General features: G+C 52.6%; 1 protein-coding gene across 1 annotated transcript in view; it reads left to right on the top strand.

The window, feature by feature from the left end:
• Positions 1-332: 332 nt before the first annotated feature.
• The window catches only part of GBA2 (glucosylceramidase beta 2), a 69,266-nt gene continuing 43,422 nt past the window's right edge, over positions 333-26,176 (top strand). Inside the window, exons 1-6 of the mRNA XM_077816570.1 lie at positions 333-543; positions 15,052-15,143; positions 16,838-16,953; positions 18,551-18,769; positions 24,202-24,441; positions 25,122-25,224. Coding sequence (XP_077672696.1) covers positions 368-543; positions 15,052-15,143; positions 16,838-16,953; positions 18,551-18,769; positions 24,202-24,441; positions 25,122-25,224 — 946 coding nt within the window. The 5' untranslated portion in view covers positions 333-367. The remainder of the gene's footprint in view (positions 544-15,051; positions 15,144-16,837; positions 16,954-18,550; positions 18,770-24,201; positions 24,442-25,121; positions 25,225-26,176) is intronic.

Genomic DNA, 26,176 nt, shown 5'->3' with positions numbered 1-26,176 from the left:
GTTTGCAGACAGACAGACGGGCGGACAGGGACCGGGGGTGCAGGGGGTGTTTGCAGACAGACAGACGGGCGGACAGGGACCGGGGGAGCAGGGGGTGCAGGCGGGCGGACAGGGACCGGGGTGGGGGTCGCCGCGCTGAGCTCTGCCCCAGGGCGGCCGGGAGCCGGCTGCACCTGCCCGGGAGCTGACCGCACCGAGCAGCTCACCCTGAGCTGGGCGCGGGGGAGGGGGGCTGCACCCTGAGCTGGGCGGGGGGGGGGGCTGCACCCTGAGCTGGGCGTGGGGCAGGGCACGGGGGGGCGGGGGCTGCACCCTGAGCTGGGCGGGGGGGGGGGGGGAGGAAGCTGCTAGGGCAGACACGACGGCAATGGCAGACGGTGCCAAGCTGATGGAGCGGTTTGAGGGCACTGCCCGTGGGCACCAGGTGCCGCCGTCCGGCTGGCGGATCTGCCTGGCCCATGAGTTCGAGGAGAAGAGGAAACCCTACCAGGCCTCGAACGTCTCCGCCTCCGAAGTGGTGAAACATCTGGGCCTGGGCATGCGGTAGGTGGCTCTGCCCTTCTGTGGCCATTGTGCACTTCAGTGCCCCTGCACAGCGCTCCGCGATCACTGGCCCCTTTCTCTCCCCCAGGGAACCCACAGGCCACCTGCCTAGTCAGTATCCTTGGGCGCTTTGCCTTGCCCTGCTTGTCTGAGAGCCTGGCATGGCTCCCTCAGCTCTTCTCCCCGCGCCCCCCGAGCAGACAGGCCTGTCAGTCCTGCCAGATTGGCCGGTTCCCCCCACGTGCATCCCTCCTCATTATCACCCTGGCAGACAGACAGACGGACGGACAGGTACGGGGGGAGGGGGTGCAGGCGGGCGGAAGCTCTGGCGTCCTGTCCTCTGGGTGCATTTCCCAGTCTGGTGGGTAGATTGACACGGCAGGATCCGCGGTGAACTTCAAGGTCTTCTGCACTTCTCCTTTCCTCGGCTGTAGAAAGCTCTTCTTGGGGTTGGTTTTTCCTTGTCTTGATCATTAGCACAGAGAGGGAGGAAAACACACCTGCAGGATATGCTGTGTTCTCCGTGGGGTCACAGCGCCACTTTACTTAAGGTTGCACCAGTATTTCCATTTTACAGGGGTGAAAAAAGGTCTCTAGAAAGCTCCTAGAGCAGTGGTTTGCAACCTTTCCAGACGACTGTGCCCCTTTCAGGAGTCTGATTTGTTTTGTGTACCGCCAGGTTTCACCTCATTTAAAAACGACTTGCTTACAAAATAAGACATAAAAATACAGAAGTGTCAAAGCACACTATTACTGATAAATTGCTTATGTTTTATTTTTTACCATGTAATTATAAATTGATTGGAATATAAATATTGTATTCACATTTCAGTGTATGGTCTATGGAGCAGTACAAACAACTCAGTGTCTGTATGAAATTTTAGTTTGTCCTGACTTCGCTATTGTTTTTTATCTAGCCTGTTGTAAAACTAGACGAATGTTTAGATGAGTTGATGTATCCTCTAGAAGACCTCTGAGTAGCCCCAGCAGTACACGTAACCTGGTTGAGGACCACTGTCCTGGAGTATCAATGTCAAGTGTTTACTGTCGTTTATGAATGGCTTGGTTTTTCTTTGGCAGTTTGTGGTGATACAATCTAACGTAAGGTTAGGGATGACTGATCTTATAAAGTGCCATGTGATTAAAATTTGTCTAGGGTCTGACACTCGTTAAATGCTTTCTTAATGACCAGAACAGCCTGAGATCCGAAATGTGTGCAGTTCTGTGCTGTGAATGGGTTGGACGATGTCTGTTAAGCTGCACCGTTTCTGTATCACTAGTCGCTCCAGGGTTAAGAGTGGCTGTTGGAATGTTGACAGCGATACTGTGACCGACCAGGGTCCCCATTGCTACTTCCCAGTTGTGCGCACGCCTGTGTGTGTGTCTCTGTCTCTCTCGCTTGCTTTCCTGTGTGGCCCTTGTCATTGTCACCTCTGAGCCTAATCATTTGCCTTTTCCTCGCCTCTGCCCTGTGAGATGGGGCCCTGCTGTTGTCCCCGTTGCACCGCTGGGGAACTGAGGCACGGTCACAACATTGGTCTGCAGCAGAGCTGGGCTTCTGTGTTCCTTGGGCCACTGCACCTGTATTTCCCCTCCGGGCTCAGCCTTTCTGGGTGGAGACCCACACCTCTCTCTTCTGACTGGGGTATTCCCAGGCTGCCTAGGTCCCTGCCGTCACTTTGCATCTCCCAGCAGAGAGAGTCTGCTTGCTTTCCCCTCAGAGACTGGTAACAGAGTGGTCGTTGCAGAGATAAGTTGTGAGACCGCACTTGCTTTATTGTTAAGGTGAAAAGCATTACAGAGAAAATGTAATAAAAACCATGACAGAGCCTACACAGGTGCTAATGAGTTTACCAGAGTTCATGGATTCTGGCGTGAGAGTCCTTTGACCCCCCCCCCCCCCCCCCGGATCCCTTGCGGCTACTGCCTACCAGGGGCATCACAGCTTCAGCTCAGAAGCAGCACCCAGTCTCATGGGGCCGTTGTAGGCCCAGTCCTTCCAGTCCTACCCTAAGGATCAGGACCCTCCATGGCCTAGGGGCCCTGTGGTTCCAGCCTGTTTGCTGGATTAGGAAGAAGGCCCGGAGGCAGTTTAAACTCAGCTATTTATCCAAAACTTTTATTTGTCTGTTGATCTCTGGAGAAGCCAGTTTGAAGGAGTATTTGCATATCCCTGGGGTGGGAGGGGGAAGGGGGGGCTGTGGCTTCAACGGCTGATAACTGAGGAAGTGCACTAGCCTCCCCCCTTCTACTAGAGCAGGAATATACAGTGTCCCAACAACATGGCTGCAGTAGCGTTTTTAATGCAATGACCTCCAAAGGCATTAACCCTAATTCTGTCAGGTTTAATTTAATTCAATAAAGTTTTGTTAATTTGAACAGGTTTTTTCCGGGCATTACAGGGTATTGGCAGTCTATCACAATAAAGTTTGCCGATGACCCACAAATTGGTGGCAGTTCAGTTGTACAGACTGATCAGGATTTGCATGGTTATATGGGCTCATTTGAACAACATGTGTTTTAATACAACAAAATGCATGGCCATAAATCTAGCAACCAAGATTGTAGGTCACACTTGGGGGGGCTGTTTTGGAAAGCGGTTACTCCTGGGGGATAACTACCTGAGCCTGAGCTGGGAGGGTGGTGGAATGACTAAGAGCAAACAAGATCCTTGGCTGTATAAACAGGAGAGTGGGAGTAGAGAGATGCTATTACACCTGTACATAGCAATGGTGAGAGTACTGGTCTGATTTCCACACTTCAAAGAGGATGTTGAGGAAATGGAAGGGGTTCAGAAAAGCGCTATATGTGAATGGTTTGAGGTTTGGAAAACCTGCCTGACTTTGAGACACTAAGAAAGCTCCACCTGTTTAGTTTAATAAAGGGGAAGTTAAGAGGGGAGGTGATCACGGTCTATGAATACTTACATGGGAGAAGGACTTTGAGTATTAATTGCACCCTCAGCAAGTTTGCAGATGACACTAAGCTGGGAGGAGAGGTAGATACGTTGGAGGGTAGGGATAGGGTCCAGAGTGACCTGGACAAATTGGAGGATTGGGCCAAAAGAAATCTGATGAGGTTCAAGGACAAGTGCAGAGTCCTGCACTTAGGACGGAAGAATCCCATGCACCGCTGCAGACTAGGGACTGAATGGCTTGGCAGCAGTTCTGCATTGAAGGACCTAGGGGTTACAGTGGCTGAGAAGCTGGATATGAGTCAGCAGTGTGCCCTCGTTGCCAAGAAGGCTAACGGCATATTGGGCTGCATTAGTAGGAGGATTGAAAGCATATTGAGGGAAGTGTTTGTTCCCTCTATTCGGCACTGGTGAGGCCACATCTGGAGTATTGCGTCCAGTTTTGAGCCCCACACTACAGAAGGGATGTGGACAAATTGGAGAGAGTCCAGCGGAGGGCAACTAAAATTATTAGGGGGCTGGGGCACATGACTTATGAGGGGAGGCTGGGGGAACTGAGGTTATTTAGTCTGCAGAAGAGAAGAGTGAGGGGGTATTTGATAGCAGCCTTCAACTACCTGAAGGGGGGTTCCAAAGAGGATGGAGCTTGGCTGTTCTCAGTCGTGGCAGATGATAGAACAAGGAGCAATGGTCTCAAGTTGCAGTGGGGGAGGTCTAGGTTGGATATTAGGAAACACTATTTCACTAGGAGGGTGGTGAAGCACTGGAATGCGTTGCCTAGGGAGGTGGTGGAATCCCCTTCCTTAGAGGTTTTTAAGGTCAGGCTTGACAAAGCCCTGGCTGGGATGATTGAGTTGGGGATTGGTCCTGCTTTCAGCAGGGGATTGGACTAGATGACCTCCTGAGGTCTCTTCTATGATTCTATGACAGCAGAGGGCTCTTTAATCTAACAGGCAAAGGCAGAATGAGATCCCATGGCTGGAAGCTGAAGGTAGATGAATTCACAGTAATAAGCCAAAAATGTTTAACAGGCAGGGTAACCGGCTAGTGGAACAACTTCGGGCTTGTTTCCCCATGTAGCACGGTAGTGGAGACAACGGGAGGGCGTCTCCTGTTGGTGTAGCGAATACACCTCCACGAGCATTGGTAGCTACATTGATGGGAGAAGCTCTCTCGTCACCATAGCGCTGTGGATGCTGGGGGTTAGATCGGTATAATGGAGCTGCTCGGGGGGGGTTGCACCCCTGCATGACGTGGTTACACCGATCTAGGAATGCATTGTAGCCTGGCCGGAGCGTGGGCCATGCTGGAGCCTTTCTCAAAGACACGCTCTATCTCAGCCCCAGGGCTGGGCTGGGTGCAGGACTCACTCGCTGCATGAAATCGTGGCTGTGTGGTGCAGGCAGGATGCTCCTCTCAGTCTGTTCTGCCCTTCAAATCAACGCATGCTTGACGTGGGTCCTAGCTGTAGGCGCCTTCCTCAGCAACAGGGTCTGGGTAACTCCCTGCTACTCGAGGCCTTATGGACACAGTGTTACCACGGGACAAGCCCTGGTGAGAGCCTTGGCCTCATCTTGATACAGTGACCAAGGGCGTAGAGTGATCCAATGTGTCACGCGCGATGCTAGCAGAGTTGTAATCCTCCTAACAGCGCGGGATCGCTGGCCACGAGGGGCGTAGGAGTCGGTCCCCCCAGGGCTCCGGGCTCACCTGTGTAGACCAGAGCGCCAGGTCACTCCCACTGAGGGCTTGAATTTCTGGTCCCCCTGCAGCTGACACCGTGCGTGTGATGCTCTGTCCCGCTTTTGTCGTGCCAGGTGGGATCACCTGTGGGGGAACGAGTGCCGGACTTCTGGCTGAGCGGCTCCTAAACCTCCCAGCCTGGTGTAGCCACTGCAGGGGGCCAGGGCTGTATAGCCTCACCTGGGTTACATTGTGCTTTGGTTCAGGGCACTTAGGCCTGTCATGCCTTACGCTGGGAGCGTATGGCATAGGGCCAGCGTACTAAACACTGATTATCCTTGGGCGCGCCCTATCCAGCGATGGTATTGCTGCCATTCAATGCTAGTGGGGTGGGGGGGGTCTCTCTCTCCCCAGGAGGGGCCCCTTATCCATATAACCCCACTCAACTCTCCCACAAACCTTGCTTCTGGCCCCTGGCTCCTCAACCCCTGCTTCTCGCAACAGGCTGACAAGTCTTAGGCTCACAAGAAATGCTGGGATCCTGGGGAAGGACACCTGGAGGGACAGGTTTCAGAGCAGTAGCTGTGTTAGTCTGTATCAGCAAAAACAACGAGGAGTCCTTGTGGCACCTTAGAGACCAACACATTTATTTGGGCATAAGCTTTCGTGGGCTAGAACCCACTTCATCAGATGCATGGAGTGGAAAATACACTACCAGGTATAAATACACAGCACATGAAAAGATGGGAGTTGCTTTACCAGGGGGGTCAGTCTAATGAGACAATTCAATTAACAGTAGGATACCAAGGGAGGAAAAATCACGTTTGTTGTGGTATGAGGGTGGCCCATTTCAAACAGGTGACAAGAAGGTCTGAGTGACAGCAGGTGAAATTATTTTTTTGACTTAAATCAGATTTTTTTGATAAGAGGCTTTTTGAGGAAAAAACCTGTCTAAAGTTAGTTGTAATTAAGATACATTATAGCTCAAAGATCTCTCATCATGGACTAGGGATTATAAATTCTAATTCTATAGTATGAGAATGCAAGGCCTCGTTTCCCGAATGAAACAACAACATGAGAAGTGTTCCTTCTCAGGAGGAAGCTGCGTTGAAGATGATGAAAAGATCTGAACATGCAGGATCTTCAGGTTGGTAAACTTTTTTATTTCATACTTCTTTCTTAAGGACTGCCCGTCTTCCTTCTGGACTATTCTCGAATTCTCATGTTTGAGCAAAACATATAGTTGTTACTCTATGGTCCTGTCATTTCAGATGCAGTTGTGATAAAAAATAAATACCTGAAATCGGCAGAACTTCCTTTTACAATTTCACCTTTAAAGCACTGCTGAGTGTCAGCGAATGCAATGAGTAATAAGAAATGAGCAGTATGGTAATAATAATTAAATAACTGCATTGACTTATTTTGTTTAGGAGAATCCATCCTCAACATACAGGATTCTGAAGACTATCCACCTTCGAGATCACTATCATTTTCTATAGTTTCAGAGTTATCTGCCAATGAGAGTGTTTCAGTCACATCGTATATGTCACATAGCCACAGTCTATCACCCGCAGCAAAAAGGAAAAAAAATCACCATCATCCAGAAACAGCCATAGATAAGTTTGTGCTAAGAACCAGCAAATTACAAAAAGAGGTAGTTGATGAAAAAATTGCCCAGTTAGTTTATCCAACAAACTTTCCTTTCCATATGATTGAGAACCCACACTTCATTAACATGGTTCAGTCATTAAGACCAGGATACAATCCACCCAACAGAGCAGATGTCGCAGGCAAATTGCTGGATAAAGTGTATGGAAGAGAAATTGAGCAGTGTGCAAAACGTCTAGAGGGTAAAATTGTTAACCTGAATCTGGAGCAATGTCCACAACGATCCTGTTGTATGTGCTTGTGTGACCACAGAAGAAGGGAGTGTCTTCCTTACAGAAACAATTGATACGTCAGGAAATACACACACAGCAGAATACTTACAAGAAGTAGCAGTAAAAGCTATAACAAACTGTGAAAAAAATTCAGATGTCTAGTACACAGCTTGATCACAGACAATGCTGCAAATGTATCCAAGATGAGAAGAAATTATTTAGAAGAGAGTGAAGAGCGTCCCAAGCTAATAACATACGGTTGCAGTGCTCGTTTGACGCACCTCCTAGCCAAAGACTTCAGTGCTCCAGAAATAAAGGCTGATGTTGTTGAAATTGCAAAATAATCCCATAACAATCACTTTGCAGATGCTGCTCTGAAAAAAGTGGGAGGAACCAAGCCAACGCTCCCACAAGACGTGCGATGGAACTCGGCAGTGGACTGTTCTGAGCACTGTATCAAGAACTGGCCTAATCGGATGACAGTTTGTGAACAAAATCGTGAAAAAATAGATGGCCCTGTCACAGCCAAAGTTCTCAATATTGGGCTTCAGAGAAACGTTGAACACGTGCTGAGCACCCTGAAGCCTGTTTCTGTAGCCTTGCACAAAACGCAGGGAAATGGCTGTTTTATTGCTGACGCTGTTGAAATTTGGAAGGAACCGAGTAAGATCTTCAAAAGAGAAATCTGCAGTGACAGAGTTAAATTACCAGCATTAAAAAAACGAATGGGACAAGCACTATCTCCAGCTCATTTTCTTGCAAATATTCTCAATACTCAGTGCCTGGGTCAGAGTTTAACTGCTGAAGAAGAGGAGTTGGCTAGGACATGGACATCCAGCAATCAGCCCTCCATCATGCCAACTATAATAAACTTCAGAACTCAGGGTGAACCATTCAAGAAATAGATGTTTGCTGATGATGTTTTAAAGAATGTCACAGCAGTGAACTGGTGGAAGTCACTTAAGCACTTGGATTCAGAGACTGTTGAAGTGATAATCTCACTTTTAACAGCAGTAGCTGCTTCTTCCAGTGTAGAAAGAATATTTTCTTCCTTTGGACTAATTCATTCCAAATTGAAAAGGAGTACTTGTGGCACCTTAGAGACTAACCAATTTATCTGAGCATAAGCTTTCGTGAGCTACAGCTCACTTCATCGGATGCAGCCGATGAAGTGAGCTGTAGCTCACGAAAGCTTATGCTCAAATAAATTGGTTAGTCTCTAAGGTGCCACAAGTACTCCTTTTCTTTTTGCGAATACAGACTAACGCGGCTGTTACTCTGAAACCATTCCAAATTGAGAAATCGTTTGGGACCTGAAGAAGCAGAAAAGCTTGTTTTTCTTTTCCAGATTATGAACAAACAGGAAAATGAAGGTGAAGACGACTGCAGAAACCAATATTTTAAGTTTCTCATGTTGACCTGGCTGACATAGTCGATTGATTTTTGCTTTTTTAAAAAAATATTTCATTTAACTATTTAAGTTAAAAACAATTTTAACAAAAACAAACCTGATTTTAAAAAACTTGAATGTTTAACTAAATTCAAAAATTCATATGCTTGTTTTGTTAAAATATTATATGTTTGTTGTTGAAGAAAAAAAATCCAGAATACATCACGTTGTTGTTTTAGTTAATTACAACAATTTAAATGTCTGTCTGGTGATGTTCTCCTCCTAATACAGCATGGCAAGAAAATCTCCAAATATTAATGATTAACCTGTTGAATTGGAGATAGTTCACCTCCCAATGACTTCATAAATATCTGCTTCAGTTACCTTTGGTAAATGAAATAACCAAACAATCATTCATTTTCTGATATAGCTGTAAAACTAATCTGAAAAGTTTTCAGAATAAATCACTTTAAAAATGTATAGTGTGTACCTTCTAAAACTGAAGCCTACGTCTCTCTCTTGCTGAGCGGTGAGGAACGTGTATTCAGGTTATAACAACCAACAAGAATGCACTTTCATGTAGAAATCCATGATTAAATCGAGTCTTCCTGACTAGTGATTTAAATAATGATATCAATAACTTTGATTTAAATCAAATCCACCCTGCTTTTCAGTGGTGATAAAATGTTAGAGATTTGGGGGTTGTGTAGAATAATCATCTGAACTTGAGCTCCCAGGAAGACACTGTGGCCAAGAGGCTAATGCTATCCTTGGATGCATAAATGGGGGGTAGTCAGTAGGAGCAGGGAGGTGATTTTACCTCTGTGTACAGCACTGGTGAGACCACTGCTGGAATACCATGTCCAGCTCTGGTGTCCATCATTCAAGAAGGATGTTGATAAATTGGAGAGGTTCAGAAAAGAGTCATGAGAATGAGTAACGGATGAGAAAACCTGCCTTATAGTGATGGACTCCAGGAGCTCAACCTGTTTAGCTTAACAGAGAGAAGGTTAAGGGGTGACTTGATTCCAGTCAATAAGTACCTCGTGGGGAACAAATATTGATAATAGAGAGCTCATCAATCTAGCAGATAGAGGTAGAGCATGATCCAGGGCAGGAAATTCAGACTGGAAATAAGACACATTTTTAACAGTGAGGCGAAGTAACTGTTGGAACAGTTTACCAAGAGCTGCGATGGATTCTCCATCACTGACAATTGTTAAATCCAGATGGGATGTTTTTCTAACAGATGTGCTCTAGGAATTATTTTGGGGCAGTTCTCTGTCCCGTGCTGTGCAGGTGGTCAGACATCCCTACGGTCCATGCTGTGCAGGGGGTCAGGCTGGTCCTAGGCCCTGTGCTGTGCAGGGGGTCAGACTGGATAATCACAATGGTCCCTCCTGGCCTCTCCTGGGGGCAGGCTGCTGAGCTAGGGGACCTTTTGTCTGCTCCAGTGAAGGTGTTTCTGAGTCCTGTGGCTGCCTTGTACCCGTTTGCCGGGCTGAGATCCCCTGTTCTGTTCTGTCGAGGCTGTAACCATGCTCACCACTGTGGTGTCTGAGTGTGCAAAGCAGGGGCGAGCCCAGTGCTCAGAGCCAGGGGGCTGAGGGCCAATCCTGGCTCTGACGCTGTGCGCTGTGTGACCTTGCATAAGACCCCTCCCCTTTCTATCATGTCTAGACCTGTTCAACCAATGGAAAGATGCCCTGGCCTGTCTCCGGGATGGGGAGGGTTCATTTCTTAATATCTGTCCAGTGCTCAGAAAGTGCTACCCCCCAGGGAAAGCCCTTAAGGTCAGTTCTGCATCCCCCTACCCTGCTTCCAAGGCCAGTGCCCTGGAGCCTTGTGGGCGGTTGCCGTGTGTTACAGACCCAGGACCAGTGTCTCTCTGAAGTCAGGGCAGGTGACTCTGTGGCCATGTACAATCTTGTTCAAGTCATGCCATACAGCCTATAGAGGGCCATCTGCACGGGGTGCCCTCTGAGCAGGAGGCGAATGTCTGTGTCCCTACCACTGATGGCCACGGCATGTGTTCCGGGTTCAGTCTATATTGTATTTGCTGCTTTGCATTTCCTGCAGCCCCTCTTGAAACGTAAGCGGCATGCTGGAGCGAGCATACCCAGGATTCAGCCTCTCTCTGCACGCACCCAGAATCTGGTGTCTCACGCTAAATTACTATTTCCCACCCCCACCAGGAGGCCTGCCCAGGCTTGTTCTGGTCTACCAGCCACCCTTCCCAGGCCGGAGGGGTCAACCTGAAGCCGGCTCATCATCTGCCTTTAGGGAAACCGGGCTTGTATTTTCAGTAACTCCTTTCAAACAGCATTTTGGTTCAGTCTCAGATAGAAAATGCTGTCACGTGCCATTCCCTGAAGCATTCCACTTGTCGTGGCCAGGCCCCGCTCTGGCTGTGCTCCATCTTGGACTTGTTGTGTTCACATCTGCCTGTACGCTGAAGAGCCTTCGGGTAGGGAGAGGTTAGGGTTGGCACAGCCCCCTGCTGTACAGAGCCACGTTTGCTTTAGTTATGTAGCACCTAAAGGACACTTTACAAGTCCCATGAGGTAGGATTTGAAACTGGGATGGGCTGCATCTGTTCAAACCATGCTGCAATGGTCATCCTGACCAACCTGATAGCCTTGTATGACAAGATAACCAGCTCTGTGGATATGGGGAAAGCGGTGGACGTGACATATCTTGACTTTAGCAAAGCTTTTGATACTGCCTCCCACAGTATTCTTGCCAGCAAGTTAAAAAAGTATGGATTGGATGAATGGACTATAAGGTGGACAGAAAGCTGGCTAGATTGTCGGGCTCAACGGGGAGCGATCAACGGCTCAAGGTCTAGTTGGCAGCTGGTATCAAGCAAAGTGCCCCAAGGGTCTGTCCTGGGGCCGGTTTTGTTCAACATCTTTATTAATGATCTGGATGATGGGATGGATTGCACGCTCAGCAAGTTTGCAGTTGACACTAAACTGGGGGAGAGGTAGATATGCTGGAGGGTAGGGATAGGATACAGAAGGCCCTAGACAAATTTGGAGGATTAGGCCAAAAGAAATCTGATGAGGTTCATCAAGGACAAGTGCAGAGTCCTGCACTTAGGGCGGAAGAATCCCATGCACCGCTACAGACTAAGGACCGAATGGCTAAGCAGCAGTTCTGCAGAAAAGGACCTGGGGATTACAGTGGACGAGAAGCTGCATATAAGTCAGCAGTGTGCCCTTGTTGCCAAGAAGGCCAACGGCATATTGGGCTGCATTAGTAGGGGCATTGCCAGCAGATCGAGGGAAGTGATTATTCCCCTCTATTCGGGATTGGTGAGGCCACACCTGGAGTATTGCATCTAGTTCTGGGTACCCCACTGCAGAAGGGATGTGGACAAATTGGAGGGATTCCAGCTGAGGGCAACGAAAATGATCAGGGGCTGGGGCACATGAGTTATGAGGAGAGGCTGAGGGAACTGGGATTGTTTAGTCTGCAGAAGAGAAGAGTGAGGGAGGATTTGAGAGCAGCCTTCAACTACCTGAAGGGGGGTTCCAAAGAGGATGGAGCTCGGCTGTTCTCAGTGGTAGCAGATGACAGAGCAAGGAGTAATGGTCTCAAGTTGCAGTGCGGGAGGTCTAGATTGGATATTAGGAAACACTATTTCACTAGGAGGGTGGTGAAGCACTGGAATGCATTACCTAGGGAGGTGGTGGATCTTCTTCCTTAGAGGTTTTTAAGGTCAGGCTTGACAAAGCCCTGTCTGGGATGATTTAGTTGGGGTTGGTCCTGCTTTGAGCAGGGGGTTGGACTAGATGACCTTCAGGGGTCCCTTCCAACCCTAATCTTCTGTATATTCTATGAACTGTGCTTACACTAGGGTCTGCCCCAGTGGACTCTCCCTCTAGACAAAACACCATTGGTGAAGATGGTAACCGAAGGGCATGGGGGGGAAGGGAGGGCAAGGTTCATATCAGCATGTGTGTACGTAGCAAGCCCAGTGCCAGCAGTTTGTGCCAGATCTGCAGTGTCTGGCTCAGCACTGGTCTGCCAGCTCCCTGGACAGGGGCCAGTAATGATCTGGATGTACAATGCCAAGTATGCTGTTGGGTCTTATCATGCCTGTCAAACCAACCTGAGAGCTTTCTTTGACAGGGTAACAAGTCTTGTGGATGTGGGGAAGCGTTAGACGTGGTATATCTTTCGTAAAGCTTTTGATACTGTCTCGCATGACCTTCTCATAAACAAACTAGGGAAATGCAGCCTAGATGGAGCTACTGTAAGGTGGGTGCAAAACTGGTTGGAAAACCATTCCCAGAAAGTAGTTACCAGTGGTTCACAGTCATGCTGAAAGGTTCCGCAGGGATCATTTCTGGGTCCGGTTCTGTTCAATATCATCATCAGTGCTTTAGATAATGGCATAAAGAGTACACTTATAAAGTCTGCAGACGATACCCAGCTGGGAGGGGTTGTAAGTGCTTTGGAGGATAGAATTAAAATTCAAAATGATCTGGACAAACTGGAGAAATGGTCTGCAGTAAATAGGATGAAATTCAATAAGGACAAATGCAAAGTACACCACTTAGGAAGGAACAATCAGTTGCACACGCACAAAATGGGAAATGACTGCCTAGGAAGGAGTATTGCGGAAAGGGATCTGGGAGTCATAGTGGATCACAAGCTAAATATGAGTCAACAGTGGAACACTTTTGCAAAAAAAGCAAACCTCATTCTGGGCTGTATTAGCAGGAGTGTTGTGAGCAAGACACGAGAAGTAATTCTTCCACTCTACTCCGGGCTGATTAGGCCTCAACTGGAGTCTTGTTTCCAGTTCTGGGCACCACATTTCAGGAAAGATGTGGACAAATTGGAGAAAGTCCAGAGAAGAGCAACAAAAATGATTAAAGGTCTAGAAAACATGACCTATGAGGGAAGATTGAAAAACTTGGGTTTGTTTAGTCTGGAGAAGAGAAGACTGAGAGGGGACATGATAACAGTTTTCAAGCACATAAAAGGCTGTTACAAGGAGAAGGGAGAGAAATTGTTCTTCTTAACCTCTGAGGATAAGACAAGAAGCAATGGGCTTAAATTGCAGCAAGGGCAGTTTAGGTTGGACATTAAGAAAAACTTCCTCACTGTCAGGGTGGTTAAGCACTGGAACAAATTGCCCAGGGAGGTGGTGGAATCTCCATCATTGGGGATTTTTAAGAGAAGGTTGGACACACACCTGTCAGGGATGGTCTGGATAATACTTAGTCCTGCCATGAGTGCAGGGGACTGGACTAGAGACCTCTCGAGGTCCTTTCCAGTTCTATGATTCTATGCTAAATATGGCACTGGTGCAGCCACCGGCAGACTCCTGTGTCCAGCTCTGGTGCCCACAGTTCAAAAAGGATGTTGAGAAATTGCAGAAGGTTCAGAGAAGAGCCACGAGAATAATTAGAGAATTAGAAACCCTGCCTTGTAGTGAGAGACTCAAAGAGCTCAATATATTTAGCTTAACAAAGAGAAGGTTAAGGGTGACATGATTCCAGTCTGTATGTACCTAGATGGGGAACAGAAAGACAAAGTGGGGGAGGTAATATATTTTATTGGACCAACTTCTGTTGGTGAGAGAGAAAACTACACTGCATGTGTGGGGAACAAATATTGATAACGGAGTGCTCATCTATCTAGCAGGGACAGATACAACATGATCCAGTGGCTGAAAGCTGAAGCTAGACAACTTCAGATAGGAAATAAGGTGTACCTTTTTTACAGTGAGGGTAATTAATCATTGGAACAGCTTACCAAGTGTGGTTGTGGAGTCTCCATCACTGACAACTTTTAAATCAAGTTGGGATGTTTTTCTAACAGATCTGTTCTAGGAATTATTATGGGGAAGTTCTCTGGCCCGCGCCGTGCGGGGGGCTGGTCCGGTCCGAGGGCCCGCGCCGTGCGGGGGGCCGGTCCGGTCCCAGGGCCCGCGCCGTGCCGGGGGTCGGGCCGGTCCCAGGGCCCGCGCCGTGCCGGGGGTCGGGCCGGTCTGAGGGCCTGCGTTGTGCCGGGGGTCAGACTGGACAATCACAGTCGTCCCTTCTGGCTTTGGAATCTCTGAGGCAACGACAATGAAGGCGCCAGGCGCTGGTCAGTTGGCCAGGCTGGAAACATCCCGAGGCTCCATCGTTCTCTTGACCTGTCGGCTGCTTCCTGCGTCCTCCCTGGGCCCCTCACGGGTCTCCTTGCGCCCTGGTCGCTTCTTCTGTGTGTTCTCGGGTGGCAACTCCTCGTCCCTCCTGCGGGCTCTGGATCTCTCCGGGGCTCGGCGCTCGCCCCACAACGCCAAGGGCCTCCCGCTCTGTCGCCCGCCCTGCATTTCTTTGCCTCCTTCCTTGCACCCCGTGCTCCAGGCTCGGCGCTGGTCTTGTGGGGGATGGTAGGAGGATGGTGCTTTGCCCTGCCCTGGGGTGTGGGGTGTGTCTCACTCGCTCAGACGGCGCGTTTCTGCCACGTGCTGTCCTGCCGTCAGCTGACGGTCAGGCCTCTTGGGACCCCAGCCGACTCGTTCCCCAGGTGGGCACGGGCGAGTTTGCCCAGGGCCACTTGCGTTCCCTTCTCCTTGGGCAGGCTGGGGCCATGACCCGCTGTGGCCCTCCTCAGGTCTCCCTTCCCCTCTGCAGGTATTTGCGGTGGTGGTACAGGAAGACACACGTGGAGAAGAAGTGTCCTGTCATTGACCTGTTCAACCCGCTCCCCCTGCGCCAGATCTACGGTGAGCTGCCAGCCCGCCCTGGAGGGGACCGTGGGGGGGAGCAGGGTCACTCTGGGGCACCGAAGCTGGATGGAGTCTCCCTGAGCCCAAGGTTTGGGGGGGCAGGTGGGAAGATGCCATGGTTACCCCAGGGCTGAGGGCTTAGGGCAGGCAGTTGTGGATGGGAGGATGCTGGTGCGGGCAGAGCAGGAGACACCCCAAGGTGGCCGCCAGCTGGAGCTGCTGTGGGGCTACCCCGGGTGTGGGGGGGCGCACGGCGGGGCAGGTGAGTTCTGTGGGTAACCCTGAGTATAGGTGGTGATGCGGGGGTTATCCCCAGGGGTGGGTGCTTGGGGTACTGGGGTGGGTGCTGGGGCGGTGCTGCGGGGATTACCCCAGGGGGCAGGTGCTGTGGGGCGGGTGGGTGTTGTGAGGGTTACCAGAGGGGGCAGGTGTTGCGGGGCAGGCAGTGGCTGCTGCAAGAGGTCCCCTGGGGGGTGGGTGCTGCGGCAGGTGCTGCGGGGGTAACTCCAGGGGGCGGGTGCTGTGGGGCTGGTGGGTGCTGTGGGAGGTACCCTCGGGGCAGGTGCTGTGGGGTGGTTGGGTGCTGTGGTGGTTCCCCCAGGGGGCAGGTGCTGCGGGGGTAACTCCAGGGGGCGGGTGCTGTGGGGCAGGTGGGTGCTGCGGGAGGTACCCTCGGGGCAGGTGCTGTGGGGCAGGTGGGTGCTGTGGTGGTTCCCCCAGGGGGCAGGTGCTGCGGGGGTAACTCCAGGGGGCGGGTGCTGTGGGGCAGGTGGGTGCTGTGGTGGTTCCCCCAGGGGGCAGGTGCTGCGGGGGTAACTCCAGGGGGCGGGTGCTGTGGGGCAGGTGGGTGCTGCGGGAGGTACCCTCGGGGCAGGTGCTGTGGGGCAGGTGGGTGCTGTGGTGGTTCCCCCAGGGGGCAGGTGCTGCGGGGGTAACTCCAGGGGGCGGGTGCTGTGGGGCAGGTGGGTGCTGTGGTGGTCCCCCAGGGGGCAGGTGCTGCGGGGGTAACTCCAGGGGGCGGGTGCTGTGGGGCAGGTGGGTGCTGTGGTGGTTCCCCCAGGGGGCAGGTGCTGCGGGGGTAACTCCAGGGGGCGGGTGCTGTGGGGCAGGTGGGTGCTGTGGTGGTTCCCCCAGGGGGCAGGTGCTGCGGGGGTAACTCCAGGGGGCGGGTGCTGTGGGGCAGGTGGGTGCTGCGGGAGGTACCCTCGGGGCAGGTGCTGTGGGGCAGGTGGGTGCTGTGGTGGTTCCCCCAGGGGGCAGGTGCTGCGGGGGTAACTCCAGGGGGCGGGTGCTGTGGGGCAGGTGGGTGCTGTGGTGGTTCCCCCAGGGGGCAGGTGCTGCGGGGGTAACTCCAGGGGGCGGGTGCTGTGGGGCAGGTGGGTGCTGTGGTGGTTCCCCCAGGGGGCAGGTGCTGCGGGGGTTCACCAGCAGGTGGATGCCGCAGGCCAGGTGGGTGCTGTGGTGGTTCCCCCAGGGGGCAGGTGCTGCGGGGGTAACTCCAGGGGGCGGGTGCTGTGGGGCAGGTGGGTGCTGCGGGAGGTACCCAGGGGGCAGGCGGGTGCTGGGTTGTACTGGACTGAGCGGAGCTCCGCCTCCCCTGCTCAGTGGAAGTGCCCCATGTCCTGCTAGCCCCTCTCTCATGCCAGGTTCCTGCAGGGAGGAGTGAATCTGCTGCTTGGTCTCTCCCACAGGGTGCCCGCTGGGTGGGTTTGGGGGAGGTACCATCACACGAGGCTGGAGGGGAGAGTTCTGTCGATGGCAGTTGAATCCCGGAGTGTACCACTACAAGTCAGTCGTAGCTGACCAGGTGGGTGTGTTTGCATTGCAGGCTGTGGGGTCCTGCCGCCTGGTCCCCTGGCATGCCCTTTCCTCCGCGGGCTGGGCACGTTATCCACGCTAGGCGGTGCAGCCTGAAGGCCCCGTTCCCCCTCTGCGCCCGGGGTACGGTATGGGCATGGCTCCAGCCCACTCCCCACTGCCATGCAGCCACCTCTCGGGTGGAACGTGGCAGCTGCTAGACAGCGCTGTGCAATGGGGTAGAGGAGGAGGCAGCCAAGAGAAACTCGTGGTTCTGGCAGCGTGGGCCATGGAGCGGCTCCCAGCAGCCGTGCCGGCAGGGTCACTGCTGCCCAGCCCCGGGTCGTTAGCTCCTTGCACGGCTGCTCAGGGACCGCCTCTGCCAATTATTCTGTCAGGGTGACATGAGCAGTGAGCGAGTGACAGATCAGCACAGCAATGGGAGGGGCTGGGAGCCACAGGTCCAGCCTGAGCCGTCTGGGGTCCTGAGCGGCCCAGACTGCACGAGGGCTTCAGGGCTAGTGAGCATGGTGCCTGCCCAGGATGGAGCCCTGGGGGACGTGCTGCAGCCGCACCTGGTACTGCCAGTTCCTTTCCCTCCTGCCCTAATCTGACCCCATGGGCTGGCAGGGCAGTCACAGCAGGATCTGGGTCTGGCCGGGAGCCTCTGCCCTGGCCCCTGGGACTGCAGGGTTGGCTGGACAGGCAGGGTGGGCTCGGCGAGTTGGGGCTGAGCCGAGATGCTCGGGTGAAGGCCCCGATGCCCGGGGAAAGGGGCCAAGGGCTCTTTGGGGCGCACGCCTCGTCAGGAGCCCCGTGTTCCGGCTTTGCAGCAGAGCTGACGCATCCTATAAAACCCGCAGCGAGACACGGCGCACGGCCTGCGGTGCTGACCCTGGCCCAGGACCACGGTTTCAGAGCCGCACCTGCACAGCAGCGGGCTCGAGGGAGTGAGGGCGGCTGCAGCAGCTCCACGCCCCCCGGTGCCGGCAGGACACAGCCGTGCCGGAGCCGGCCAGGCGGGAGGCTGTCTGCAGAGCTGGTTGAGCTGATTTGCGCTCCGTGCAGCCCAAGCCCCAGCAGGCTGAGCAGCCATGTAGCGGCTGGAGGCAGGTTCCCAGCGCTTCCGTTGTCAGTGAGCTCCTCCCTCGCGGTTCTGGTGGCTCCTCTGCCACCTGCCGTGTGACTTTGCCCCCTCCGGCGCAGGGTCCCCCCGAGGCCGAGTTGGCTGTTCCCTGCCCAGATCTCTTGGGCAGCCTCCCTGTGAGCGCCCTCGGGGCCTTCGTTCCCGTCCCCTCTGCCCAGCAGATGACAACAGTCACTGCTGCACTTGAAGTGAGTCCAAAGCCCAGCACCCTGGCTGGGAATGCCCGGCCACCCGCCCCTCCGAGCCAGCCCAGGGCTAGTGAGTGGCTGCACAGGGAGACGCACGGTCTGTGGGGTGGGCAGGACGCGGGCCATTTAGGGCCTATAGGTCCGATCCAGCTCTTTGAGCTGCCCTGGGCAGCCAGTGCTGGGGAGGGTTCTGCTGCCGGAGTCGAAGCGTGCCCAGCTCCGGGGGGCTGCCCAGCCTTCCCATCTCAGTACTCTGTGCTCTCCTCTCCCAGTTCACCATCTGCTTGCGCCGGAAGGGACAGACCGTTTACCAGCAGGTCCTGTCTGTGGAGAGACCCAGCGTGCTGCAGGGCTGGAACTGGGGCTACTGCGGCCACTACGCCTTCTACCACGCCCTGTACCCTCGGGCCTGGACCGTCTACCAGCTTCCTGGGCAGGACGTGGTGCTCACCTGCCGGCAGATCAGCCCCATCATCCCAAACGACTACCAGGTGAGGCTCCCCCTTCTCCAGCCTTCATCCCTGCCTCCATCGGGGTCTAGCCCCTCGTAGTCACTGTCCTCCTCACAGGGGGTCTGCTTCTCCCTGGCCTCCACTGGAGGGATCAGCGCAGAGCGACATGAGGGGTTGGGAATGGAGCCTGGAGTTTCTGGCTGGCAGATAAAGCAGTAGGCCTGAGCGCCTGGGGGATGGTCTCAGTCACGGCCTGGGCGCCTGGGGGATGGTCTCAGTCACGGCCTGGGCGCCTGGGCGATGGTCTCAGTCACGGCCTGGGCGCCTGGGCGATGGTCTCAGTCACGGCCTGGGCGATGGTCTCAGTCACGGCCTGGGCGCCTGGGCGATGGTCTCAGTCACGGCCTGGGCGCCAGGCCTGGGCGCCTGGGGGATGGTCTCAGTCACGGCCTGGGCACCAGGCCTGGGCGCCTGGGGGATGGCGTGGGAGAGGCCTCCATCCTGCCCCGGCCCAGATCCTTCTCATCCTGTCACCAGCAGGTTTTTCCTTATCTGCCTTTGCTTATCACTCCATTGCCTCACCTCGCCCCTGGGGCCTGGCAGTAGGGCCACAAAGAGGCAGATAAAAGCCTGCTTGGTCTTTGGTCCTGGTTATCAGTCCCAGATAGAGGATAAGGCAGAGAGGGCTGGGAAGTTCCTGAGGACTCTGGGTGAGAGGTGGCAGCTGGAAACCTGCCAAGGGAAAGCTGCACTGACAGTCTCTGGCCGGCTGGGCTGCGTCCTCCCAAAGCCGGCGGGGGCAGTGGGCTGGTCTGCCCTGCCGCAGGTACCCGGCTGTGTGCACGGGCAGTCGTTACTTTATAAACAGAATTGGGGGAGGGTGAGAGATGGGCAGCGAGAACAAAGAATGGTCTCCAGCAAAGAGAGACTGTAAGGCTTAGGCCGTTGCCTTTGAGTGTAGCTGAATCAGGGTGGATGCGATAAAATCACAGAAGAATGACAGGGAGGGGAAGGTGCAGCAGAAGCATCTGCTCTCCCTGTCTCATAGCATAGGAACAAGGACACATTCACAATGGATAAAAGGAAATGCTTTCCCACATGTTGTAGAATTATCCTGTGGAATGCACTGCCACTGGATGGTGCTGGGGCCAAGAGCTCAACAGGGATTGGACGCTCATATCGGTAACAAGAATGTCCAGTGTTACAAAATTAAATGCTGTAAATGCCCCTGCTCCAGGATTTAGCCCAGTCTCTAGGGGGAGGCTTCCTCCAGGCAGATTATCACAGCCTGACGCGGCGTGATGCTGCACCGGATGGAGGGCTGAGTCTGCAGCAGCCTGTGGCTGATGGAACTGGGTCTCCTAGCTCAGGCTGCAGCGACTCCTGCGCCCACCCGGGGTGCCGCATTACACAGACCGTCTGCTGCTGGGTCCAGAACACTGGAGTAGATGAGCCGGGCCCAGTCCAGCAGCCTCTATGCGCCTACGTGTCGTTCAGCAGCACCACGAGGCCATGGGTGCTACAGACTTGTGGGGAAGGGCTCAGCCCTGCCCCTGGGAATTGGGTCTGCCTAGCCGGACGAGCAAGAAGGGGAGTCAGCAGTTCAGCTGGTTGGTCGGCTGGTGACCTGCCAGAGCCGGTTAGTTCTGGGGCTTCCCCAGCCAGGCAGCAACGCGGACAGGCTAGAGGGGAGGGCTGCGGGGCTTTCTTCCTTCCTCATTTCTATCGAATGCTGCCCTCCCACCAGAGGCAGTCTGGGGTGTGTCAGGGCAGGGCCCCTGTGAAGTCTTGCACCCCAAGGTTTTCTCGCCGGCAGTTCTCACCCGCCTGTCCCCTTTTTGCAGTTTCTGCCCCTTTGAGCTCCCCCTTTCTTACCTGTTCCTGGTGCCTGTCCCAGACCTACATACGGCCCCCTTCCCACTGGGCTATGGCCCAGCCTCGCTGCCCAGCTGCCTGTGTCCAGAGCACAGAGGTCCTGGGGGCTCCAGGGCAGTCTCTGGCGCTGACCCCGCAGAGGGGGCCTGGAGCCACTGTTGTTGGAGCCCATGGGGGTGTTTGGCTGTCCTGCCCCAGGGGATGCTCCCAACAGCTTCTCGCTGCCCTCCCCTCCCCATGGCCATTCTATCAGCTGGGCCCCAGCCCGGCTCACCCTCGCCACGGGAGACTTCGGCAACGATGCTGTTGATTAGCTGGAATCACTCAGGTCCAGCTGCTCCCCAGGCCGGGGAAGCTGCCACAGAAGGCGCGTGATCCCCCAATTCCCCGACAAGTGCAGGTAGCCAGCGGTGCAGCCCTGTGTGTAATCCAGCTGAGTGCTGCCTAGCTCCCGGCCTGTTCTCGCTGTCCGAGCCTCGGGTCAGCCCCGTGCCTGGGCGTGAGGTTGCCCCGGAGAGCATAAGAACATAAGAATGGCCCCACTGGGTCAGATCAAAGGTCCATCTAGCCCAGTATCCTGTCTTCCGACAGCGGCCAATGCCAGGTGCTTCAGAGGGAATGCCCGGAACAGGGAATCATCAAGTGATCCATCCCCGTCGCTCATTCCCAGCCTCTGGCAAACAGAGGCTAGGGACACCATCCCTGCCCATCCTGGCTAATAGCCATTGATGGACCTATCGTCCATGCATTTATCTAGTTCTTTTTTGAACCCTGTTATAATCTTGGCCTTCAAAACATCCTCTGGCAAGGAGTTACACAGGTTGACTGTGCACTGTGTGAAAAAATACTTCCTTTTGTTTGTTTTCAACCCGCTGCCTATTAATTTCATTTCGTGGCCCATAGTTCTTGTGTTATGAGAAGGAATAAGCAGCACTTCCTTATCTACTTTCTCTACACCAGTCATGATTTTATAGACCTCAATCATCTCTCCCCTTTTCCAAGCTGAAAAGTCCCAGTCTTATTAATCTCTCCTCATATGGAAGCCATTCCATACCCCAATCATTTTTGTTGCCCTTTTCTGAAACTTTTCCAATTCCAATATATATATTTTTGAGATGGGGCGACCAGAACTGCACGCAGTGTTCAAGATGTGGGTGTGCCATGGATTTATATATAGGCAACATGATATTTTCTGTCTTATTGTCTATCCCTTTCTTAATTATTCCCAGCATTCTGTTCACTGTTTTGACTGCCCCTGCACATTGAGTGGATGTTTTCAGAGAAGTATCCACAATGACTCCAAGATCTTTCTTGAGTGGTAACAGCTAATTTAGACCCCGTCATTTTATATGTATAGTTGGGATGATGTTTTCCAATGTGCATTACTTTGTATTTATCAACATTGAATTTCATCTGCCATTTTCTTGCCCAGTCACCCAGTTTTAAGAGATCCTTTTGTAGCTCTTCGCAGTCTGCCTGGGTCTTAACTATCTTTAGTAGTTTTGTATCATCTGCAAATTTTGCCATCTCACTGTTTACCCCTTTTTCCAGATCATTTATGAATATGTTGAATAGGACTGGTCCCAGAACAGACCCCTTGAGGACACCACTATTTACCTCTCTCCATTCTGAAAACTGACCATTTATTCCTACCCTTTGTTTCCTATCTTTTAACCAGTTACCAATCCATGAGAGGACCATCCCTCTTATCTCATGGCAGCTTCCTTTGCATAAGAGCCTTTGGTGAGGGACCTTGTCAAAGGCTTTCTGAAAAAGGAAGTACGCTTTATCCACTGGCTCCCCCTTGTCCACATGCTTGTTGACCCCCTTAAAGAATTCTAGTAGATTGATGAGGCATGATTTCCCTTTACTAAAACCATGTTGACTCTTCCTCAACAAATTATGTTCATCTATATGTCTGACAGTATTGTTCTTTATTATAAAAAGAAAAGGAGTAGTTGTGGCACCTTAGAGACTAACCAATTTATTTGAGCATAAGCTTTCGTGAGCTACAGCTCACTTCATCGGATGCGATGAAGTGAGCTGTAGCTCACGAAAGCTTATGCTCATATAAATTGGTTAGTCTCTAAGGTGCCACAAGTCCTCCTTTTCTTTTTGCGAATACAGACTAACACGGCTGTTACTCTGAAACCGTTCTTTATTATAGTTTCAACCAATTTTCCCAGTACTGAAGCCAGGCTTACAGGTCTATAATTGCCGGGATCACCTCTGGAGCCCTTTTTAAACATTGGCATCACATTAGCTATCTTCCAGTCATTTGGTCCAGAAGCTGAATTAAATGGTAGGTTACAGACTACAGTTGCATCCGATGAAGTGAGCTGTAGCTCACAAAAGCTTATGTTCAAATAAATTTGTTAGTCTCTAAGGTGCCACAAGTACTCCTTTTCTTTTTGAGACTACAGTTAGTAGTTCTACAATTTCACATCTGAGTTCCTTCAGAACTCTTGGGTGATACCATCTGGTCTGGTGACTTATTGCTGTTTAATTTATCAATTTGTTCCAAAACCACCTCTAATGATACCTCCATCTGGGACGGTTCCTCAGATCTGTCACCCAAAAAGTATGGTTCAGGTTTGGGAAACTCTCTCACATCCTCGGCCGTGAAGACTGATGCAAAGAATTCATTTAATTTCTCTGCAATGGCCTTATCGTCCTTGAGTGCTCCTTTAGCACCTCGACCGTCCAGTGGCCCCACTGGTTGTTTAGCAGGCTTCCTGCTTCTGATGCACTTTAAAAAAAAAAATTGTTATTACTTTTTGAGTCTTTGGCTAACTGTTCCTCAGATTCTTTTTTTGGCCTGACTAATTGTATTTTTACACTTCATTTGCCAGAGTTTATGCTCCTTTCTATTTTCCTCACTAGGATTTAACTTCCACTTTTTAAAGGATGCCTTTTTGCCTCTCACTGCTTCTTGTACTTTGTTGTTTAGTCACGGTGACTCTTTTTTGGTTCTCTTACTATGTTTTTTAATTTGGGGTGTACATTTAAGTTGAGCCCTATTATGGTGTCTTTAAAAAGTTTTCACACAGCTTGCAGGGATTTCACTTTTGGCACTGGACCGTTTAATTTCTGTTTAACTAACCTCATTTTTGTGTAGTACCCCTTTCTGAAATTAAATGCTTCAGTGTTGGGCCGCTGTGGTGTTTTTCCTGCCACAGGGATATTAAATTTAATTATATTATGGTCACTGTAACCAAGTGGTCCAGCTATAGTCACCTTTTGGGCCAGATCCTGTGCTGGTTTGGTTGGACGGCTCCAGGTGCACCAATTGCCCTCGGGGCCTTTACCCCTTCGTTTCCAGCACTGTGGGCATGCCTCCCTGGTGCAGCTTGGTGCAGAGCTGTCCTCCGGCACTGGTGCCCTGTGCTCTGGGCCCTCAGCCTTGGCCTGAGCCCTCCGCCGCTCGCTATAGCAAAGGAGTCCCCAGGCCTTGCTGCAGCGGCCCCATTGCTCCCCAGAGCAGGAGTGCCCCTGCAGCGCCCCGGCCCAGCCAGCTCCTTGTGGTGCGGGGGGATGCTCCGGGCCGTTCGCCTGGCAGGCTCCGAGCTGCATGCGCCTGGCGCCTGTTTCCCCAGGACACCAGCCTGCCCGTGGGCGTGTTCGTCTGGGAGCTGGAGAACGGCAGCGATGAGGCCGTGGACGTCTCCATCATGCTGACCCTGCAGAATGGCATGGGCACCAAGGAGGACAAGAGAGGGGGCCACTGGAACGAGCCCTTCAGCCTGGAGAAGGACGACTCTCGGGTCTCAGGAGTCCTGCTGCATCACTGCAGCCCCGTGAACCCCTACACCCTCGCCATCTCCGCCAGGGAGCAGGTAGAGGGGCAGGCTGGGCAGGCTGCTGTGTCTCAGTGCTGGGGGTGGGGGGCACCCACATCTGTCCCTGGTGGCAGAGGCTCAGCGCCTGCAGGATTTGGGTTCTGGGGAGGTTCTTGTGCCCCTCAGTCTGTCCCTGCCTGATCCCAGGGGCAGGGCTCCCAGCACCGGGCTCTCCAGCTACAGCGATGTCTGTGGGCATGGGGAAGGGGCAGCTGCTGCAGGCTTCAGCCCTGGAGCTTCGGAGCTGGGCATTGAACTCTGCTCTGCAGCCACGGGGGAGCCAGTGAAGCACAGATGGGGTGTGTTTGCACCGGGGGGAGAAGGGGGCTGTGGCCATTGGGAGGCCCTGGGCTCAGGGCCCTAGTGCTGGCCCCAGTTCCAGGGAGGGCAGGAAAGTGGGTCGTAGGCTCTGAGGGGCTCTTACTCCCTGTCATCCCCTCTGTAGGCTGGGGGATGGGTAAGACCTGGACTTCCAGGTCCCTGGGGTGCGGGGGGAGCTGGGATTGATGGGGGTACAGAGTTGGGGCCAGTGGCTTACTAGAAAAGGAGTGACTCTCCCTGAGATCCAGTCCTGAACACTGCCAGGGGCCTGGGCGCAGTCAGCCAGCAGTGTTAGCCGTGCTGCTAGAAACGAACGGCTCCACCAGACTTAGCGCGTCCTTCTCTTCCTCCGCTAGGCTGGCACAAGAGTGACCCACTTCACAGCGTTCAACCCTGCTGGCACAGGGCAGGCGGTGTGGCAAGACCTCCTTCAGGACGGCAGGCTGGGCTCTCCGGCAGGTGAGGTGATGCACGGGCCAGGTAACTCTCTGAGCAGAGGGGTGCACAGCTCTGCCGTCAGCGAGGCAGGGAGCTGCCAGACTGGGTCTGACCCAAGGCCCACCTAGTTCAGTACTGTCCCTGCTTCAGAGGAAGGTGGGAGACCCACAGTAGCTGCTGTGGGATAATCGGCCTCCTACAAAGAGCTCATCCTGCTCTCTGATAGTGAGAGAGTGGTTTAAACCCTGAAGCCGGAGGTTTAATATCCCTGCTATGATCGCGCTGGGTAGTCTTGTCAGCCCTAGAAATGTCCATCTTCTCTCTTTGTCTCCTGCTAAGTTCTTGGCCTCAGCAACTTCCTGTGGTAGTGAGTTCCACAGGCTAATTGTGCACTGTGTGGACATGCATTTCCTTTAATCGGATGTGAATTTTCCGACTTTGAAGTTCACTGACTGTCCTCTTGTTCTTGTGTTCTGAGATACGGGGAGCAGACATTCCAAAAAGGCATTAGAATATTCTCCAGCTGGTTCCTTGTACCTCTGAAGGCACCTCCTTGCTAGCTGTTTAAATCACTGTAAACATGAAAGGGTCAATTTTATGAATTTGTTGAGATGCAGGTCAGATTTTAAAGGTGACATCAAATAAACTAGATTTGCCAATTGTCTTAAGTGTTCCAGCCAATCTTCAATTAGAATCTAATAGGCTAATCCCTTTGAATTGAGTCCAGGGAGCGCTAGTTTACTAATTTAGTGCTAGGCTCTTTTCAGGTCAACTTTTAGCATGAATAGTGTTAAATCAGTAAAAGCAGCAGAGAGTCCTGTGGCACCTTATAGACTAACAGACGTATTGGAGCATGAGCTTTCGTGGGCGAATACCCACTTTGTCGGATGCATGGAGTGGAGATTTCCAGAGGCAGGTATAAATATGCAAGTAAGAATCAGGCTAGGGATAACGAGGTTAGTGCAATCAGGGA

Source organism: Eretmochelys imbricata, chromosome 5 (genome assembly GCF_965152235.1).
Source record: "Eretmochelys imbricata isolate rEreImb1 chromosome 5, rEreImb1.hap1, whole genome shotgun sequence".
Classification (NCBI taxonomy): Eukaryota; Metazoa; Chordata; order Testudines; family Cheloniidae; genus Eretmochelys; species Eretmochelys imbricata.
This window is presented reverse-complemented; position numbering and strand designations above follow the sequence as displayed.